The sequence below is a fragment of the Fusarium solani genome, assembly GCF_023522795.1.
Source record: "Fusarium solani strain SB1 chromosome Unknown bctg00000007, whole genome shotgun sequence".
In the NCBI taxonomy this organism is placed as follows: Eukaryota; Fungi; Ascomycota; class Sordariomycetes; order Hypocreales; family Nectriaceae; genus Fusarium; species Fusarium solani.
The window spans coordinates 1,593,858-1,615,149 of NW_027072150.1; the positions used below are offsets into that span (position 1 = coordinate 1,593,858).

The 21,292-nt window shown below is 50.5% G+C and overlaps 6 protein-coding genes across 6 annotated transcripts; 2 read left to right on the forward strand and 4 right to left on the reverse strand.

Moving 5' to 3' along the window:
* Positions 1 to 132: 132 nt before the first annotated feature.
* Positions 133 to 762, reverse strand: MRS44_011381 (uncharacterized protein; the record flags this gene model as incomplete). The annotated part of the gene is made up of 2 exons (XM_046273687.1): positions 133 to 487; positions 542 to 762. 2 exons carry the CDS (start codon positions 760 to 762, stop codon positions 133 to 135), a joined length of 576 nt encoding a protein of 191 aa, XP_046134913.1.
* A 2,264-nt stretch (positions 763 to 3,026) lies between these two features.
* MRS44_011382 (uncharacterized protein) lies at positions 3,027 to 4,005 on the reverse strand (the record flags this gene model as incomplete). Its single annotated transcript, XM_046279409.2, has 2 exons — positions 3,027 to 3,908; positions 3,973 to 4,005. 2 exons carry the CDS (start codon positions 4,003 to 4,005, stop codon positions 3,027 to 3,029), a joined length of 915 nt encoding a protein of 304 aa, XP_046134912.1.
* Positions 4,006 to 5,624: 1,619 nt separating this feature from the next.
* Positions 5,625 to 7,490, reverse strand: MRS44_011383 (uncharacterized protein; the record flags this gene model as incomplete). Its single annotated transcript, XM_065619710.1, has 4 exons — positions 5,625 to 6,171; positions 6,221 to 7,296; positions 7,352 to 7,417; positions 7,467 to 7,490. The coding sequence occupies 4 exons, from the start codon at positions 7,488 to 7,490 to the stop codon at positions 5,625 to 5,627; spliced, it is 1,713 nt and encodes a 570-aa protein (XP_065475782.1).
* A 5,591-nt stretch (positions 7,491 to 13,081) lies between these two features.
* MRS44_011384 (uncharacterized protein) lies at positions 13,082 to 15,278 on the reverse strand (the record flags this gene model as incomplete). The annotated part of the gene is made up of 5 exons (XM_046272069.2): positions 13,082 to 13,422; positions 13,977 to 14,040; positions 14,149 to 14,678; positions 14,737 to 14,921; positions 14,977 to 15,278. The coding sequence occupies 5 exons, from the start codon at positions 15,276 to 15,278 to the stop codon at positions 13,082 to 13,084; spliced, it is 1,422 nt and encodes a 473-aa protein (XP_046134907.2).
* Positions 15,279 to 16,020: 742 nt separating this feature from the next.
* MRS44_011385 (uncharacterized protein) lies at positions 16,021 to 17,214 on the forward strand (the record flags this gene model as incomplete). Its single annotated transcript, XM_046272645.2, has 2 exons — positions 16,021 to 16,281; positions 16,336 to 17,214. The coding sequence occupies 2 exons, from the start codon at positions 16,021 to 16,023 to the stop codon at positions 17,212 to 17,214; spliced, it is 1,140 nt and encodes a 379-aa protein (XP_046134906.1).
* A 2,025-nt stretch (positions 17,215 to 19,239) lies between these two features.
* MRS44_011386 (uncharacterized protein) lies at positions 19,240 to 20,990 on the forward strand (the record flags this gene model as incomplete). Its single annotated transcript, XM_046268982.2, has 3 exons — positions 19,240 to 19,310; positions 19,366 to 19,410; positions 19,460 to 20,990. The coding sequence occupies 3 exons, from the start codon at positions 19,240 to 19,242 to the stop codon at positions 20,988 to 20,990; spliced, it is 1,647 nt and encodes a 548-aa protein (XP_046134905.1).
* Positions 20,991 to 21,292: the final 302 nt, after the last annotated feature.

Genomic DNA, 21,292 nt, shown 5'->3' on the forward strand with positions numbered 1-21,292 from the left:
ACGACGCAAGGGTAATCGTTTGATAATAATTTTATTAATGATGCATGGCCAAAATTAAACAAAAAAAAAAATGAAAATACGAGTAATCAGCTTGTCATCAAGCTCCTGGTTGCGACCCCCCTTTCCGAATCCTCAAGGCGGACAGTCCGTTGTCACCTCGCGCAAGATGATGTCGTCAACAGCTATTTGTACACCATTCTCGGTGCTTTTCTCGCAGCGAGCCGACAATTGTATGGTGGGCTCGATGTTCGTTGCCGTGAACTTGAAACCCAGCTCCGTCCAGTTCCCTTTGATGAATGCCCCCTCAATAGCGTCCTCCCTAAAGTCCTGGCCGACCTGCACTTTGAGTTTGCACTCATCTCCTGGCTTAGGTGCGCCGTTCATCACCTTGTAAGAGTACCTGACATTATAGTTCTTATCCGGGCGAACGCCTAGGACGCTCTGGTAAGCCTGAGGGCGTTGGTTGGTTCTGGTGATGTCAAAGACGCTGGCGATTTTCATTAGCTACCAAGTCGGGGAAAGGATTGGAATCTACACTTACAGCGAAGTGTAACCGGTCTTGCCCCATTCTTTCAATATGTGGCTCTTCAAGGGGCTCGCGCCCTTATCGAGATAGCGCCATGGCTTGTTGCCCTTGCCACCAAAGGATGCATTTCGAACGAGATTGGGGCACTTTCCAGGCTTTTTCTTGGGAGTGCAAGGGACCGCACCCGTGCAAAGGAGGAATGTGATGACCGTCAGGAGGAGCGGAAAGACCTTCATGTTGGAGGAAATTTTGAGGGATGACGGGCAGGATTGGTTGAAAGAGGCCAGAGTGGCAGAGAGTAGCGCTCTGAGAGAAGAAGAGGGCGCCGCGAGGATCCCGGAACAAGGTCGCCATTGGTAGGATTGAGACCAGGCAGGGCACTTTATACACACTGCCCTGGCCAAAGAGTCCGATAAGACAAGAATAGTCAGTCATCGGATGCAACATTCGTCTCAGCCACTTCGTCACCAGGCTCAAGTTCTGTTTCTACGACGAGTCTTTCCAACCCTGCTCATAAACGAATGTCATCATGGAGTCAAGGTGGGGAAGGGTTGGGATGGTTCACATGTGTGTGTTGTGTATGGCTGATTGGCCACCCATAATAGGTGACGTTGAAGAGAAGGCAACATGGATGATTGCATACAGCTCGTTGAGGGATGATGAGAGGGGATGAGAAACCCCGATGAAGATATATTCCATCATCTTCTCTCAGCGACTCATAGAGATGGGATGAGAATCACCTATTTCATCATAGCCTCCATATCCTTCGGGAAGAAGGCAAAGTGGCTGTGCGAGATGGTCAAATGGTTTGGCATAGTTCAGACTGCATCCCCTCCTCATTTCTCCCCAGAGAAACAAGCATGTGGATTGTGAGATGCTGGCTGTGTATTTCTTCCCATACTGTCTTCTTGACGGAGGAGACAATTCCTATCCTAGAGAGCTGTCACGAGGGGCTATATCGCATACTATGGCTGGTTTTTGCGCACGCTTGAAGAAGCCAGCTTGTCAAGTTCTATTCACGGAGCCTGGCCCTTTCAAGGCTTCGTGCTACAACTCTAACGATACACGCATCATCTGCCACGAGTCCTGACATCATGAAAGGGCTTTTTTTTTGTTGATTCTCCAATCTCCAGGCAGTTCAGGTGTGCTGGAGAGGGGCAAGGACCTCTAGGTTGCACTCAACGAATCATGATGAACGTTAAAATGAAAAGTGAAATAAACCTTGAGTTAAATTTTGCCTTCAGGCGGCTCGGGCCGTGAAAAGGGATGGAGACGCCGTTTTCGAATTGAACATGAAAACCCCGGAGCGATTCCGTAGCAGGACCGATTAAGCCTCTGAGCTACACCTAAAGCAGGGAAATGGCCTGGTTGCGACCTGTTTGAAAGCAAGTGAATGTGGCTTAAGACAAGGGACAACTGTGGGCAAAGAGCAGGGATGATATCTGTCTTCAGTGCGATTGGTCATAACAGGATACCTCCGAGTCTGGACGTTTTCAGTACGAACTTAAGCAATAGAACATAGCCAATTCAGCCCCAGATGTAGCTCCGCGTTGGGGACCGAGGAGCGGGGGCGAGAATGAGAGACGTAGCGGCGAGCATCTCACTTGAGGCCAAGAAAATCCCAGCATCATCGGCCCGAAGCTTGGAAGAGAAGCCGTCAGGGCAATGTGCAGCGAAACTTCCGAGTATCGCTCCGATCAACTTGAAAGTGGCGTACCCCTTCATGTTGGCCTTAGCGACCTATGATGATGATAGCATCTAAAAGGAGTAACTTGCAACTGTGTTCTTTTCAGCTGCATACGACGTTTCATCTGTATCTACAAGAGTAGAAGTGTTATGTTGAACAGTGAGGTGACCTGTTAGACTCACATAGACTGACTGTGTTTGAGTCGGCTCTCATATTGCACGCCACCAGTATCGGGGACACTTCCCAGAGATAGATACTTCAAATTTTCTTGCTGAACTGTTCCGCCTTGACATGTTCTCCTGTGAAAATAACGCTCGCCATTGCCATAGACCTTGAAAAGGGCAGGCAAGTTCTCGTTGGCTCAAATTGAAGATCACAACACCTTCTCCAAGCTCCTGATTGCATAGTTCTGAGGGGAAGAATAAAGATAGAGGTGTATGAATACACTAGATGAGCGAGGTCGAGAATACGCCATACCGCAGTAAGCCCAATCCTTATTGTAGTGTCTTAGCAGTACTCTTGAACCCATTGCCAAAACTATCCGACTACCATACACCTTATACGTGTCTTCTGATACGTCAAATCCGAGAGGGAGTGGGTTACCAAAGGTTTTTACCCCAGTATCTCCAATAGAGTAGCCCCTCTTTCGGGCGTAGTAGGACAGGCTCCAGCAGGTAATCAATTCTGTTTTCGACGTATGTTGGCTGATGCCACCGAGTATGATGTTTGACTCGAGGAGTGAACTTGCACCTCTTCATTTTAATTGAGCTGGTAATCCTCAGCTATTTTCTATATACAGTAAAAGAACCCCAATCATGCACTTGCAGCCTTGATAATAAGCTCCTTAGACAAAGCCTGCAGTTCCTCATCCGAGAGTCTCGCAAGGCCCAGAACCTCGTTATCAATATTCTCAAAGCTGGGCCCATACTTGGCGTTGGTGCCGCCCTGGAGAATGTAGAAGAACCACACCCAATCGTCAAAGGTACCAGCCGCCAAAGCCTTGTCAGCTGTCTCCTTGAGGACGTCTGTGTCCTTCTCATCGATAGTCCACTCGCCAGGAACAGCCTCCTTGGCAATGGCTGCGATGGTCTTGAATGAGATCTTGCCATCCTCAATCTTGACGGAGCGGTTCTTTGTAGCCTCGGGGTTCTTGAGAACGCCGACAACACCCTTTCCAACTGTAGCCAGCCGAGTCACGCTGACCGGCAGGTCGCCTCCATTGTAAAGTGTAACCTTCTTTTCCTTGACGCTTGCAAGCGAGCCATGAGTGAAGCCCCAGTCAAGGAAGAGGTTGTTATAGATGAAAGTGTAACTGAGCGACGAGGTGGACTTCTCAACAAGGTAGTCTTCCGTCTTGACCTTCTCAGCAAAAACAGGGAGCTGGCGGGTAAGAGGGTTTTGCTGATCGCAACCGAAGTTGGAAGGAATGAATCGCTGCACTCCAGCGGCGACAGCGGCGTCAACAAGGGCTCGCTGAGCGTCACCCACCGCGGGAGCACCAAGGGTCGAGACAACAGCATCGACGCCTTCGAGGGCCGACTTGAGGGAGGCAGGGTCATTGTAGTCAACCACTATCTCCTTGACCTGGTTGGCGAAAGCAGAAGGGACCTTGCCGGCCTGGCGAGTGAGAACTCGAACATCGAAACCACCCTCGATGAGGGCCTTGAGGACTTCAACACCGAGACTTCCGGCAGCCTGAATAGTTTCATGAGATATTAGCCAAGGATCTTGGTTTGGATAATGCCCTGTCTTTACTTACGCCGGCGTGAGCGACAGTCTTGATGGCAGACATGTTTGTTGTTGTAGACGAGAGGTGGAGGTATTGGGATAGGTATGAGTCGAGCTTGAATGGGATGATTGAAGATGGTTAGGAGTCCTGAGATCTGGAGGCAAAGACAACCTCTTATACTGGCACCGTGCCCTCGCCAATTACACGTGTACACAATGCCTTGATGACATTTCGTGATCGGCCTATCCCACCCCCTCTCATTATCCAAGCAGTTTGCATACGATGTTTACTCATCCAGAACTAAGGAAAGGTAAAGTGGGTTCGGTTGGATCATCATGATCGGAGTATCCCACCCAACTTTAACCTCCAGCGGCCGCTCAGCATGCCCCAGCCGGATTCAGGTCTCCAAGTTCTGTGGCGAGCATCTGTCATTGGCTGCCTATCGACGGATCCGGAACAGATAGGCACATCTCTAGACTGTGAGATCAAAGTCACTAAACTTAAATTATTGTACGTACCGTATCGCATGCCACTTTCTTCCCGAGGGGCCCTCCGATTGCCCCACTAATCTCGGCATCCCACTCCGTCCCAAAGCGGAGATGGCTCGGGCCACTCAGCGAGCAGAAAGCGGTGGCGGGGATACTGAGCAAGATATCAATATTTGTAAATTGAGTGAGGAGGATGAGTTCTGAAATGCCGCATTGTCACGTGGTGCAGTTATTAAGAAGTTATCGGTGTGTCTCTCTGACGAAAAGACGATGGGCAAACAAGGTCCTCTTACTAGAGAGCACACAAAAAAGGTGGTAACGACTTCTAGACCCCTTCTGTGTGATACATACTTGCAGTTTTATATAGGTACTCATAGAGATGACAGGGATAACCCCCAAACACACCAAGCACTTCATAGAGCATAGGGATAATAAACAAAAGAGCTCTAAAGTGTTATCGTTTCTTATGATATCTTTATGAGCATTTTTCTCTATGTTGTAGTCTTTTTTTATTCCTCATGTTTGGCCCAAGTTTGTTAATCTTCTGTGACTCGCATAGCAGCCTGTACAAGACCTTGCTACCGAAGTAGTAGCAGTTCCAGGCTCAATACCGCTGGAACCACATAGGGATTCCTAAGTATCTATTAATCGTGATGAACTTAGTCCCCCTCCTAAGCAAGACTCAAAGCATGTCCTTCACCAAGTCGAGTTAGACAAAACGTCACAGTTGATAACATAGCCCTCTCTATTGTATGAAAGAGGAAAGCTCTGGCGTGAGCAATGGGGTTGGACAAGTAGATACGGTAGGAGCTCCTCCTCGATGACGTCATTCCCTTCAGGAAGCCACGAGTTACTGATTTGGAAGCTTTGTACTACGTTGGAATTTGTCTTATTTTCACCCGTCGGCACCAGTGAACCCAGCCAAAACAAAACTAGCTACAAGTTACAATACTCAAGAGAATCGAATAAAAACAAACTCCAGCTCTGGTCTGTTCGTAGATCTGCCTGTAGACCTGAACGTATGGTACACTGCGACCTGCTAGCAGGGAGGTACCCTATGGAGCCGCAGCCAGGCAAGTGGTTGATGGGCGTGTCTCGCGGCCTGGAACACGAGTTGGGTATATCTCTGAAAGCTGTTCATCTTCTTCATGAACGCGATGCTTCGAGTTCTCCATTTGGAAACTAAATCACAACCTAGAGGAGTGATAAAGCGGGCAGGCCATCCGAGCAGTAGCTGGAGGACACTCGCTCGAATGTTCTAAACGGCAAGTAGAAGCTGCAGACGGAAGTCCACCAAACGATGCGAAAAAATGCCGAAATTTTGGCTGCCACGCAGTCCAGTTCATGGAAATGAACCAAGTACGCGGGCAAAAGGAGCTCTTCGATAGTCATTTCAACGCTGCCTGGGGAAAAGCCCTTGGAGTTGTGCGTGTGATGTATCGGGCATACATCATGTATTTGCCTCTCACTGATCCTAGGCTCGACTTTGTGATGCTTGAGCCATAGTTTGAGCTGTCTCTCGCCCAACGTGGGCTCCCGGAGGTCGGGGATCCAGTCTTCTGGGAGGGGCCGGGGGAGACTTGGATATCGGGAGAAAGATTCAATAGTATACGGCTCGAAGCGATATAAAGTGAGGCATTCGTGCATCAGATGCAGAAATTCGAACATCACCGCGCAGGGAATGTCAGTATGGGTGCGAGTGAGGTGTAATAACGTCACAAGCACAAGGTGAAGGTAGGAGCTGGGGTTAGAGTCAACACAGATTCGCATACAGCACGAGCCCAACTTACAGGTCCACCGGCCCTCGTTTAGCGGAGAAGAGCAGCCATCTCAGTTTCACAAATTTGCGTCTGACAGGGCCAGATAGAGTCATGATACTCTCCCTCGCACAAAGTGATTTTGTATAGTATGAGAGCTGCTGCAAAGCATTGGGACGAGCCAAAATGGCCAAATGGTGATAAAGGCGACCGGTTGTGGGGCCATCCGATGCCTTAATGTACCAATGGTGGCTGACTTCAGTCCAGGCCTCGCGATCCCGTACATCATCATCCTCGATCGCCATACAATACCGCCCAAGATCGCCTAAACATTCAATCCAGGTATCTTCAAAGGCGGGGACCATTTCGAAAAGCAGTGCCATCATGCTATAGGCCAGATATAGGAACATGAGGATATGTCCTGGGAGTTGGTGCCTAAGGAGCTCAAGGAATGAGTGGATGCCGTGTCGCCACATGCGAGCAGGCATGGCGTATTTGGAGGCTAGTCTCCGCAGAGCGGGGCCACCAGAGGGATGCTGACTGGCAAAGAAGAAGTCATGGTGCTCATGTAGTAGAGTCCGATGCAAAGCGATTAATGCCTGCCATTGCTCATTGTTGAGCTTCGAGGTTGTGTTTGTCTCTGTGTTGGGCGATTGTATGTTATCGACCTCCATGCATTTGGTTTCAGCCATGACCAACCCGGCGTATATGCCTTTTACTTTTGGAACCAGTTGATCTTGAGAAATGGGCCTTGTTTCGAGCTGGGGTATCATGGTATGTGTGGATTCGTCGTCCCACGGTTGTGGTTGTGTGGGACCTAAGGAAGGAGATTCGTATCTCCCCGATGTTTTCTCGTTGTGTCGTCCCTGGTCGAAATCGTTTCGTGCCCGACTTTGAGAATTCGGCAAAGTTGGAGTTTGCTGAGAGCCTACCCGTTTATCCGCAATGGAAGTAGAGGACTTGCGGGTGGGAATTGGCCTTGACTCGAAATGATCGACATGGTGATGGCGACTGGAAAGACCAGAGCCGCATCCGTCACTGATGGCTGAAGCCCGAACACTAAGAGCGTCCATATCATCAGAGCTCTGAACATCAGCTGCATCAAGAACCTGGTCCAGCCAAATTCGTCAGCAACTGCAACAAGAAATCTTTCATATAGCTTACATCTGAACGAACTCTCGGTGAATCGTTAGAAGGGCTATGCCCGTTGCCTTCCACGCAAGCAGTGTCCTATGACCATAAGAAAAGGCATCTGGGTCTTAGCGGGGAACAGCCTTACAAGCATGTGGCTATCGGAGCCCATGACATGCGCTCTTCCTGGCTTCGGAAGAGCAGGACCAGAATCGAGAGGTAAGCATTGAACGGGAACAGGCATTCCTTCATGCCCATTGCAAACCTTTGATCAGCCACAGCCAGGGGTGAAAAGAGCCGACGATCTAGCAAATGCGAAAACGCTTCGAGTGCCACTGTAGGATTGGAACAACACGTAGAAGGGTCGGGAATAATTGCAGCAAACTCAGAAACGATGACAGCAAAAAGAGAAAATATTGACGAGAGGGGGTCAAAAGAAACGAGGGCTGAGTTGAAGGTTATGTTACAAAAGGAGGAGTGAGGGATGAGGAGGAGAAGGCGGGGGTAAGGGTGGTGTGGTGGTGGCAGTGATGGTGATGGTGTGGGGGAAGGGAAGAGGTGAGATGGACACGGACGAAAGAAGATCGGGCATCTTGTACAGTTACAAAACAGGATGTGAGGGTGTGAATAGAAAAACTTGGTTCTGCCTCAGGTCACGTCACAGCAAGGTGTGCCGACCCTTCAAATACCGAGAGGCCTCGTTAAGCAGGTGAACCACTGAAGCAACTAGACTGCCCACTGGGCGAACCACTCACTCAGCGGTGGCTTGATTGCCTTGCCGCGTGTGCGGAGACTATTGGCGCAGCTCAGTTTACCCCTCTCGGAATCTGGTGCGCCTTTTCAATAATCAGGCTCCAGTGAATGCGGCTCTGCTCAACAGTTGCCATCACCTCTGCCTTACGTCCCCTCTTCTCTCAAACGACCTCCGCTCACACATACCACTGCTTCTCCTCCAAGAACTTCTCGAAAAAGCCGCAAAGTCTTTGATACTCAAGATCACCACCTCCTTGCCGCGATCTCAGCTTCCTTTTTCCAACGGGTCGAGCTCTATGTCGATAGTGGAGCAGGCCAAACTCCAACATGTCTCACCTTGTTCATGGTCAACTGGGGATCAAGAGAAGCCAACCGTTGCTGGCTCGCATCAGAAGCGAACGGTTCGGTGGGCGATAGAAGTTGGTCGCCGTCCTCGGCCTCCTCTACTCCAAACCAGTATCCTCACGACTTTGACCTTGGGCTCGACCATTACAACTAGCCTCCTACCAACGCTCTTCCGCAAACCTTCTGTCAATGGAACCTGCTGGACAAAGTTTCCGGCACGTCTCTTTTCCCATGATGACTGGCACTATACTGATATCTTCCTTGACAGGCATGCGATTCCACGTCCCTCCAGGCGCCGACGATACTGCCCTCGCTCCTACGCCCGGATTTCACCTGCGAGACCCTATTGACGATGTTGTGCTTGGTCATATTCATACATTGGACTTGCATCTCCGTCCTTTTCCAAACCGCTCGGTGGAGGGAACGATACCTACCAAAGGCTCTTTATGCTGTCGTAATAGGCATGATACCTGCTGTCTATGCAGTCGATGACTCAGCGGTTCTCATGCTTCAAGTTCTCCCTACCATCTCTGATATTTGTGTTGTTATTTGTTTGGGTTTGGACTGCCTTTCCCACTGAGGGCAAGGGGCAAGGGCGGACTGGAGCATGTCTTCGACAGTAAGACTCTGATAACATGGCATGTCGCAATACAGCGGCACTGGATAATGAATTATTACTGGTTCGGGACAAAGATTCACATTTATTGGCTTTTTCTTTGGCTTGTCGCCTTTGCATTATGGTCACCCACTTTCCACATAGATACATCTCAATTCAATGGCACACCAACCTCTATTGTGACAACTCATACTCTCAACTCTTGGTGGACAATTATCTGTGAAACTACCGTTAATCACTGTCTCTGCGCCCTCTGCCCTTCTTATCAAATACATCATCCGCAAGGCCACATTATTATCCCAATCCCGACATTTTTCTATTTGGTGCCACCTCGTTGAAACGGAGTCTTGTGGCTTCCTGGCCCAAAACGTATTTCGAGCTTGGGCTATTCGCTTGTGGCCCTGCTAAGGATTCAACAGGCTTTTAATCCTGACCTAATTACGTCCCCTGTTCGGCTGGCCCACGCTCAGATCCTTTGCAAGGATTTGTTCCTTTGGCGTCGATCCGAAACAACAGATTCCACCCGTTATTCCAATAATGGTCTGTTAGTTGGTTGTTGCCTAGCCTGCAATATTAAGGATCTTGCAGCTACACGAGCCCTACTTGAAGGGTTATCCCCCCCATTTCATAGCGGCAGCGAACCCTCATTTCTTTGTTCTCTTTGCTTTGAGTTTTATTTGTTCAAACTTTAGCCGAGAAAAACTCTGGGATTCTCAAACCGCAAAAATGAGGTTTATGCAATGCCCATCTATCCTTTCACTCACACTCGCCATTATTCTCCCCACCTCGTCATTGGCCGTTGAAACCACGACTAGCGGCACCGGAGGATGTAAGCCATCTACTTGGGAGCCCAGTACTCCTATAGGTACTTTTCGTCACAAGCGGCCTATGGCCACACCCAGTGTGCCGCGCAAGAAGGAGCTCGAGGCGGGAGATATCAACTGTCGGGGTTGGGGCCAAACATATGAGCACGTTGACGAAACGACGTGCCAAAAACTGGCCGATGACTATCGCATAGATCTTGGTACCTTTTACGACCTAAATCCGATCCTGGAGTCAGACTGCAAGAGAATCAGGCCCTACACAGAATATTGTTATACAGGGTGTAAGTTGAGAGCTCCCCCCTCCGAGTTAACGAGTGATGCTGAATCAAGTCAGTTATTGAACCACTGAGGGCTTATGATGGAAAGTGTGGTCCTTTGTATAACAATGCCACTTGCCTTGGCACTGACAAACCGTGTTGCAATACTGAAACCTGGACATGTGGGAATCGAGAGTATGTTTTCCTCTACCTATCTCAAAGTGCATAGCTGACCGTACTCCAAGACGAGACTGCACCCCAAGTCTCTGCTACAGAGGTGCTGGTAACTGCTTCCTCCGCGTCATCACCTCAACTGATGGGATATGCGGCCTAGTAAAAGGCCGGCATACTCTCCGTGTCTGCGGAGAGTGGGGAGATTGCTGCAATCTTCAAAACAAATGCGGGTCGGGGCCTGACTTTTGTGGCAAAGGTGTCTGCCAAGCCGGCGAGTGTACCCACTCAGATTGGCCAATGAATGAACGTCCTGAACAGCTCCCTTGGGAATATGGGGAGGGAGATCCTTGATATATGCTGTTGAGTGCCGAGAAGAAGTCTGGTCCACAGGTCAGGACCTCAGCCCTGATAACCATGAGTTTGGGGAAAGTGTTAACGGGCTAATATCAAGTGAAGGCTCTTGGTTATGATTCGTTGTTTAATCACTTTTAATTCATTGAGAAACCATCATGTATGTTGGCTCGGATAGAACCTGAATAAGCTTTGGTGCCAGCCGCGGGAAAACAGTGACCGTACCACCAAAGTTTGTTTCTGTCTCGTGATATGCATCACTTTTGCCTCGACAAACTTTTTTGAAAGTTCGCGGCCTGGTGTCCTCTGAATAAAAGCCCGCATTGTCAGCGGGCTCAAACATCGTCTTGATCTTTGGCTGCTAGTCTGTTACAGCAAAGCCTCAACAACGCCGTCATAGAGGTGTGTATAAAGCTCCATACCCCGATTTTCACTTACTAAGGAGGAATAAGCATATAAGATGGTCTCTAGTACGATAAACGTACTTAGTGCTCGCCGTCAGCCAGACTAGCGTAGGTCGTCTGCCAGCAAGAATGCTCGCAGCTTTTCAGCCAACGAGGGCGTACCCACCTCGAGCCATCGCCAACGCGAATCGAATCCTCAAGATCAGACCAACGATGCACAAAATCGGGTTGATGAGAACACGTTGGAGAGGGAAAAGAACACCGAAGTGCCGGCAACTCCTGACGCCTGGGTCTTGTCAGGCCTCCGCAACATAATGCATAGTCCCATCTACAACCTCCCAGACGAATCTTTCTTGGCTATCTTACAAACCATTATCCAAGACGGAGAATTGGCCTCTTTTTTCTGCCTCCGAAGAGTTTCTCGCCGTTTCCGACGCCTGACAAATCATTGCCGGTTCAAGGAGGAGCCGTTGTGCATGCATTCTAGGTGCCACTCTTGCTACCAGAAGTCTAATTACATCCCCGACGATAACAGTATGTTTTGCCCAGGCAACAGAAGGGGTGAAGACTGCGTCGATTACTTTGTTCCTCCTTTTAGAGGCTGTCCGTCTAAGATTAAGAAGGACATAGCCAGCTGATTAAGGAGAGGTCTTCTATGCGCAATATGTCAACACGACGTCCAGGAGAGGGAAGATGCTGGCCTGTCAATTGCTTGCAAGTTTGCTGCGCCAAACGACGAAGACTGGCTTTATTGTTCCAGCTGCAAGCTGGAACATCCTTCAGCCGCGTTCTCGTCGTCACAAAGGAAGCGGATCAGTGGCCGTGTGTGCGTTGCGAAGGAGGGCTACATCCGTCTATGCCAACATGAAGTTATACGGTGGGACGACATCCAACCGTATGTGACTTCAGGGAGTCGTCACCGTTGTGAAGTGATCAAGGTCTGCAAACACGCCAGCCATTCTGTGGCTTGTTGCAGACAGGATTCATGCCCAACTGCAACGGTGTGGGCAGACTCCATTGCTGGGGAACGTGTTGTGATTGTTCGTCTATCCTAGCAGCCTCATTTAGGCCCAAATCTTAGCCCCGGTCCTCTTGATTCTCAGCAGTATCGTGCCACTGAGATACGATCAATTACACGGCGGCTTCGCGCTGATGCGGCTCAATATATCGCACCAGAGCTACGACTGGGCCACCTCCCAGAGATGGAGTGTTTCTCCAAGAACTGTGACTGCCTATTGTACGACGGACTCGACAAATCTTCCGAGGCAAACAGTGACCATAAGAGACTATCTTCCATGGCCGTTGACGATCCGCACGTAAGACGGGCTGCTAACGGGATGAAAATTCGGCCTTGCTTCAGAATGGCAGTGCTGAATAAGCTGCCGTGTCTCGTTTTTCAATATGATAAAGCAATCTTCAGTTGCCACTCACTGGGTGGTCCTGACCATCAATGGTTTCATGCTCTGGACCCTGCATCCTACGAGTATAGTGGCCTTGTTGGAGCCCGCGAGACTTGCGTAGATGCAGCATGTCGGAATCATTTTCGCGTAACAGTCGGTATCCCACATCATCACAACCAGACACTCAGTAGGACTGGCCAAGAGACTATTACGAGTCTGCGGTTTCTTCGCTCAGGTGATGGGAACAGCTAGAGGCTTTAGGTTAGGAGGTACTGCTAAACCGCAGATGTGTGGTCCCTAACAATAAGAGATTGAAAGTACCCGTACATAGTACATTTAGACGAGGAGGCTGCAAACACGAGTTTGTTTTAAGCTAATGGAAGTCCTGAAGATTAGCGCATATGCTGCAGTCTAGAAGAAATCGATCACCCATGGAACGTGTTAGGTCCATACTACATGGCTCCACAGCCCTTGATAGTCTCACTCGCCTCGCCAAATCGTTGCTGACGTGGTTGTTCCCGGTTCTAGGATCTGGGTTCTGGGTTGTGCCCTAGGGACCAGGGAAAGAAACTCAATGAACCCGCGAGTTGAAACCTATTCGGGACCGACATCATGCATCTAAACGAGCTGATATGGTGGTCATTTCGCGTGCAATCTTGGCGGCTGTCGTGTCAGCATCGCTAAGCCAGCGTAGGGACTGCTGGTGCTGAATAGCCCCTTCTTAGTCTGTTCCGCGTAGACAACATAGCCCAGGTAGGTAACCTTGCAAGCAGCAAGGACCCATGCATCTCGTAGGGAAGCTAGGCGACGGCATCGCGGTGGGGTCGCGGATGGGGCCATGCCGGACGACGATAGCGGCTGAGACGGCGGCCGACGCGGAACCGTTAGGGTAGCAAGCGTGTTCAGGAATGGCGAGAGCTTCTTCTTGGCGAAAGCTGTCATCCATGGAGAAATATCAAGGTGGCGTCGAATTTGAGAGACTACATAATATAGTGAATGTATGATACGTAGTCGAGGCAGAAAGGGGTATTGTTGGCGACGGGGTAAATGAGACCATGCCCGAGAAAGAAAAGAATCAGTGAGGTGATGATCCACATGGCCACTTTGATAATTTATACCTCACAGAGTGTGAAAGTTCAAATCAATACTGATCGAAAAAGACTGGTGAAGTTTGGCCTTGATATCAAGGAGATTTAGGAGGATCTTGTGGAACTGTCTCCGCGCCGATGTCACCTAATGTTGATACTGATGGGGGTTTATCAATGGTGCAGCCATAGTGACATTTTGAAAATCAGAGCTAGGAGAAGATGCACATCCGCTCCCGGAAGTTGTTGGAGATCTCGCCCTCTTCAGTTTAACGAGAGTGTTGGCCGTGGTGTAGAATATCATCATCACCCGTTCAAGATTTCAAATTCCGATACCGGAAAACACCACGGTCGGGGGAGATAAGAAGTGGGAGGCTTCATATGCTGTGCCATCTTGTTGTCTCTTTGACGTGTCGTGTCAGCTATGCTGCTTTGGCAGATGGAATTACGAGCAATAAGGCTAATTCCACTGGCATCTCGGGAGCGAAGGCTCCGTTCGTCAAAGAAAATTATCTTGAGTGATCATTGTGTATTAAACTGATAAGTATCAAAGAGTTTCTAGTCTCGCAGTATCCCCCGTTGACTCGAGTTGGACGCGATCTCGGCCTCATCCGTCCTTACCGTGACTCCCTTTTTGCTAGGATCTACGTACTCTGACACGATAACTTCTTGCGTTTGCATGATCCCGCCCATAGAAGAATCTCGGTCGTGGTTCATTGACTTCATCGCAAAGGCCTGCGATCTTGTACCGTCGTTGAATGTGTGCACTCCTGTTCCGTTCTTTCGGCTCGAATGGGTTGGTAGACCAGTCCCATGCGAGTTGGAGTAGGCGGAGCTCTGCTTCTTCTTATTCCAGAGGCCGTAGATGGTGGGTGCGTTAACAACTATCGTGGCTGTAAGGAGCTCGGTGCTGGCCCACGTCGTTCGGTTGACTTGGCTATCCTTGTTGGTCGCGTTGATCGGTAGGCGAATGACGGTGATGGCGACAATAAAGATGCCAAGAGTGAATAGGACATAGAGTTTGAGTTTTCGCTTCCAGGACGTCTTGAGGGAAAAGAAGAGAGGGATCGGGACGGCGAGGAGCAACACATCGGTGACGATATTGAGGACGCCGACAACGATGAGTTGCAGCTGAGCCTTGGCGCAAGAACCTGGTATCAAAAGTCAATCTTGCCGATCATATATCCAGGAAGGATCATCTGAGCTTACCAGGGTCAGGAACCACTTGCCAGTACAAGTGAAAGGGATTGCATTCGCTGAAGGTAGTCACTTGGACGGCGACGTATGTGAAAAAGAAGACAACCAGGAAAGAGATCATGATGATCTTTTCGTAACGTAGGTTCAAGAGAAGACGTCGGTAGACGTCGAGAAGGACGAGTTTCTGCAGCCAAAGGCTTGAAAAGTTGTTAGATGATACGCCATGGTAGAGAAAGAGGACATGGTACTGACAATGAATTGTAAAAGACGCGATTAGCGATGGCAAACTTGCTTCCGATCTCCCTCCTGTAGATCTCATCCTCTGTGAAGATCTTCGTCTTTCGGACCGCTGCTGGAACGTTATTAGTTCCCCACGTCAGCACGACGTGGATTAGAGCCAGTCTGACCATGCAGCACAGACATGCCGCCATGGTCAGGTAATCGCCCATATTGAAGGGCTGTCTAGCAATCTTTCTCCATAGCAGTCTCACTCCCATCACAATGAGGGCGAGAATGCTAAAGAGCCAATGGATGAGCAGCGTAGGGTCATCCATTGTGGCACCACAGAAAAAAAAAAAAAGGTTGAGAGAGGGACGACGATCACTTGGCCATCACCCGCAGGGACGCGTTTCCGTCTTAAAGAAGATCCCAGCATCATCCCACCGTAAACCCGGCTCAAAGGACTGCTTTCCGCGCAGACTACTGCAAACATCACGGTGCTTTTTTCTCTTGTTCGCCGTCGCAGACCTGCAGGTGGCGTGCTACCAGTTCGCCGGCGCCAAAGAACGACCCCAGCTCCCGTGGGTCCCCGATAATTAAGCCGTTGGTTTCTGAACCCTTGACAGGGATTATAGAGTTTCGGTTATGTCAGAATCCGAGCCATTGGGCGGGGATCGGGCTCAGGTCGGATAGGGGTTACCAAACATGGAGGAACCCGTTCATGGCCCCGTATTTACCATTCGAGAAGGATGGGGCCGTTATTCCACTCGGGTCTAGGGTTCGGCACACTAGAGTTAATCGAGAGATACTTCCTTTGACTAGCAAGGAGATGGGTGACTACCAGAGGACCCAAGGCGGAAATAATGTCACCGAACAGTCCGTCGCCCCTGAATATTCTGGTGCGACACCGGCCCTTCGGCCAGAGACAAATACAAGGCTCGCCCGTGTAGCTCAGCCAGTCACGACCCCTCTTCTCTCTAGGTTCTTCTGCGTGTCCATTGGGATCATCCTTCTTTCAGTCCTTTTGCGTCCCACTGCCACGTTCTCGGGTTCCAGATCGCGATCGCCTCGCCAGCCATGCGTTTCACCACTCTGTTTGCCCTTGCGGCTGCCGCAGTCAACCACTGTGTCGCTACTCCTTCCAGCCAGCATGGCAGCGCCCAGGGCGAGGTCGCCGCCGTCCGATCCTACTTTTACGTAGGTGGAGGCTACGCCGATGATGGAGCGGGCGGGCAGATCTACCGTGATCAGATGTATGTCGAGAAGCTGATCCCGGCCGGTGGCGTCCGGCAACGAACGCCCATCGTCTTTATCCACGGCCAGGGCCAGACAGGCAGCGTGAGTTAACCATATGCATCCTCTGTGATAGGTCACAAGCTAACATGCAGCTAGAACTTCCTCAACAAGCCTGATGGTGGCCGCGGTTGGGCATCCCAGTTCATCAACCAAGGATACGAGGTCTACATCATTGACCAGACCTTCCGTGGCCGATCAGCGTGGATGCCCGCCGCTGGCGCTGCGAAGCCCTCGACCTACTCGGCCGAGATTATTGAGCAGCGCTTCACTGCGGGCAAGAACTTCAACCTCTGGCCCCAGGCTTCCAAGCACACCCAGTGGCCTGGAACTGGTATGAGGGGTGACCCCGTCTTTGACACCTTCTACGTGTCCAATGTTCAGTTCATCAACAATGCCACCTACCAGCAGTCCACAGTCCAGGATGCTGGCGCTGCCCTCCTCGACAAGATTGGCAGACCCGTCATCCTTGTCGGCCACAGCCAGGGTGGTATCATGCCCATTCTTATCGCGGACGCCCGCCCTAGACTCACTAAGGGTCTCGTTCTTCTTGAGCCCACTGGCCCTCCCTTCAGGGACGCCGTCTTCAGCACCAAGGCTGCCCGCCCCTACGGTCTGACTGACATCCCCCTCACCTACAGCCCCTCTGTCTCTGACCCTGCCACCGACCTGGTTCAAGAGGTCCAGACCAGCCGAGGTGACGACTTTGTTGAGTGCGTTCTTCAGGCCAGCAAGCCTGCGCCTCGTCGTCTGGTCAACCTGCAGAGCAAGCCCATCCTCATCCTCACTGCCGAGTCGTCCTACCACATGCCCTACGACTACTGTACTGCCGACTTCCTTCGCCAGGCTGGCTGCTCCAAGACTCAGCACCTCGAGCTTGGAGAGGCCGGCATCCGCGGCAACGGACACATGATGTTCATGGAGAAGAACAGCGACGTGATTCAGGCCGTCTTGGAGCGCTGGATCCGGTCCACCTAATGACATACCGGACGGAGGCTTAGACAGAACTAGAATACTTAATTTTATCCTTAATGTCTAAAATTCTTTAAACCGCGCACTTTTTCGCGCTGCGCTAGTCGACAGGTACCGTCTCCCCGACCCATGTTCACCCGTTACTATCTCCGGCCAAGCCTCGCGTATGTCGGCATATGGCGGAACCAAGCCCGCGGTGCCAAGATGCATACCCCTGATGCTTGTGTTAAATGTCTCGTGACTGTCTGCTTTTCCTTTTCAAGTTGACCAGTGACCACCTGCCCAGAAGTGACAGGCTCATGGGTTATACCTAGCCCCTACTCAGCGGGGCCCGGTATTGCAATACCAAGGCAAGGGTCTGATCAGATCATGTCTCGTCTCCAAGGCCTTGCGGCTTTCTAGAATGCCGGGAAGTTTACCGATATGGAAAAAATTCCCCAACCTTTGAATCCTCCCGGCGGCCTGTCGGTCTTTTCCCCGCTGATTGTCGATATAGGCGAACCTCCAACTTGAACATGACTCTCCAGGGATGCTTGAAATAGGAACCTGTAATTGGGAAATCAACAACTCTTGACTTACTAGTGTACTGTTGCCTTCTAGTGCAAGACTAGCAGTTCACTAACCCCCAATAATTCGTACGGCATTCAATAATAGGCTCCGTAGAAGTCAACAATAGTCTTGAATGCCAGGCCGGTTTTGCATCAATTGACGCTAGCCTCTGATCTTTAACCCTAGTCCTTGCTCCAGTGTGCTATGTCCATGTGGTCGTCATACCCGCCTAATATGACTGGTCGCCAGGAGACGGAGTCTAAGATGTCGGGCCGTTGACGGGATGAAATTTTACCAAGCTACGGGGCATTCAAGATGCTTATCACATTTGAGCCTTCTTCCATAAAATACCACCAAGTCCACGAAACTTGATCGCTCTAGAGCGCGCTTAGCGCCGAGCCCGAAGCGGAAACAGTGCCAGTTACCAAGGGCCGGGGTCGGCTTTGAGATGCCAAAGTGAAGCATAGTTGTAGTAGACTCTGGGTTATAATAGCATTGCTTCGCTACCAGTATTTTGAGGTGTCACTAGACCGATGCACGTATCAATATTTTCGGATGGATGGACGAAGCCATCAAAGTCATGTTCTCCCATATATCCAACAGTCGAACTGCTTCTGCATCCTGGCTGCTGAGCGCTTGCTTCCATTTTTTCCTGAAACGGCAGCATTTCGACTTTTTCTTATAGCTCATCTCTTAGTTTGAGATGGGTTTAAGATGTTTTCATTATCATCTGTTTATGCTGTTGTGCAACGCATTGGGCTGGCGGTTGGCTTCGAGAGATCGCATTTTGCTATAGGCCCCAATGTTCATTGGCTGGATCTTAGTTAATTATAATCAGTGAAATGTCTCGAAAGGCTTACCCTTATCAATTTGGTTCCTTTATTCTACCACAGACACTGAGCCTTGGTGCAATTGGCCCAACTGGCATTTCAGTATTTGTGTTCTTGATTGTTATTGCCAATGGCGTCTTTTGGAACCGCCACCAAGTTTACACAATGTAGGAACACCTACTTGAGACGCTTTGAGCATTGAGTATAAGTCTACAAGGCTCACGACAGAACAATAAAGAAACTGCTTCCCAACTGTTCGATTTAGACCTCTGGGTAGATGGCACATTTTGACGCCGTCTAGGGTAGCTGATGCCGTTTCGTGACGGAGGGTGCACATGACTCAGCGGCATGACTAAGCATCATACCAGTTTCGCGACTCGCTTGCTCTCGACGTGTTATAAACTCTCCCTTTCATGTTATGGTCAGTCTGACTCGTCGAAACAAGCGTCTTCATTGATAACGTCGAATAACAGTTGCATGAATCTCGTTTAAGAGGCATTTCCGATTGTTTCCCTCTTGTCCAAGCACCGAGACCGCTTGCTACATACCCCCGCTGATACAAGCCTTCCGGGCGCGTTAAGTGCTTGGCTGACGCCCTGACGCACATGGTGAATGCCCTCTTCAAACAGCCAAAATTGACAGATCCTTTGCCATGGGAGAGAATATTGTAAAGCCAACGCGTACGAGCAAGAAAAAAGTCCGCACAGGATGCATCACGTGCAAGTAGGTAGTTCCAGATCTTGTGTGGTGACCCCCTGGCCGCTAACTGGATGGTCAGAATCAGGAGAATCAAGTGTGACGAGTCCAAGCCTGCATGTCTCCGGTGAGATTCTCAGCCAAAAAATAAGATACCTGAAGCTAATTGCACTCAGGTGTACGCGTACTGGCAGAAAATGCGACGGATATGCATCACCTCCAGCTCCTGCTCCGGGCCCAGTAGTACCAGCTAAGCCTGGGAAGCTCGCATCCAAAGAGGGCAGGGCACAGGAGTTCTTTTACCGAAAGACTGTTCCAGAGCTTTCTGGATTCTTTGGCCGATCGTTCTGGAACACTGTCCTACAGTTCAGCCTGACGGAGCCTGCAATTAGACATGCTACCATCGCCTTGGCAACCCTTCACGAGGAGCACAGCTCCCCCATAGCGGCCACCTCACAGCCAAGGGACAACTTCAAGTTCGCGATTCAATCATACAATCGATCCATCAGCACTGTTATGAAACGAGCTTCTGATCCGACCTCAATGCCTTTGGTCGCGCTGGCTAGCATTGTCTTCACCTGTTTCGAATGTCTTTTGGGCGACCCCAAGGCAGCGGCCGCCCACGTCGCCAGCGGTATCGGCCTGCTCAAGATGTGGCGAGAAAAGTCTGGCCAACCGACCAGTTCCTGGGGCCAGAATTACCGGAGCTTTGAGCTCTCCTTTGTGGAAACGCATCTGGCCCCTGTCCTGTGCACGCTCAGCCTTTGTGTCGCAGAGTTTGGCTCCCCCGTCGACTTGTATCTCAACCCAGTCGACTTCAATAGCTGTCCCATATTTGGAGAACCTTTTCAGGAACTGTCAGAATCGCGGGTCGGCCTCATCGACATCATTACAGCGGCCGTAAGACTCGGACAGGAGGACGCTTCCGCCCTTGAGGTTAGTGTCAAGGCAGCAGGCCTTAGCACTGCGCTTGAATGCTGGAAAATGAGATTCGATGATCTTGTCCAACGAAGAGGGCCCTCGTGGAGTGACCAAGACCAAGGCGCCGCTGATCTTGTACGCGTCATGTGGCAGAGCACAGCCGTTGGCCTGTCAGTCGGCCTTGCATCCGACGAGACGGCATGGGATTCCCATAAGCCGGCATACGAGGAAATTATCCGACTTGTCGAGGCGCTAATAGCGCGGTATAAAGACGCTCAAGCATCGGCCACCTTTCATTTCGAGATGGGCATCATCTCGCCGCTTCATCTGGTGGCATGGAAATGCAGGTGGCCCCATCTCCGCCGAAAGGGACTGGCTTTGCTTCTCGCCAGTTCAAGGCGTGAATGCCTATATGATGCATTTCTCTATCATGCCGTATTTTCGCGAATCATGGCAATAGAAGAGGGACACTTGGAAAGCCCATCGAGGGAGATGTTGACTCTGGCCGACCTACCGCCCGAACAAGCCCGTATTCATCACTTCTTCTGCGAGCCTGCGGTATCAACCACGGAAAACGTCTACTCTTTGACGGTATTCTCAAAACCGAACTGGCCTGATACGACATGGTGTTCCAAAACCGAGTATATTGATGCACCTGGCGGAGCCCGACCCAGCTCTCTGTCACCCACTTCGCCTCTGTCCAGGCTTCCCGTTGTGAATTTGTTCAGGACAGGGCCTATCTCCAAAGAAATCCTGCAAAAGAGGGAACCACAGGTAGTTGTTTAGTTCCAACAGTGTCAAGTGATGCCTGTCACATCTTTGGACTTGGTGGCGGGATTTGGGGCTGGAGTGGAGGTGGGAGACAGTGCCAGGTGCCGAGGGAGGCTAAACGCCCTGGATCACTGCCCCTTTTCAATCTCGATCCGGCCTTCACATCATCTTCACATCAGGTACATATTCAAAATCCTCCCATCGAGAAGAATTGCTGGAAAAAGCCTTGTTCTTCCCCCTTTGTCCATGTCCCTTTCGTGAGGGAGAGAGGCCAGGCCCACAAAGTGGAGCATTGAGGCCTACTACGATTGGCCAGT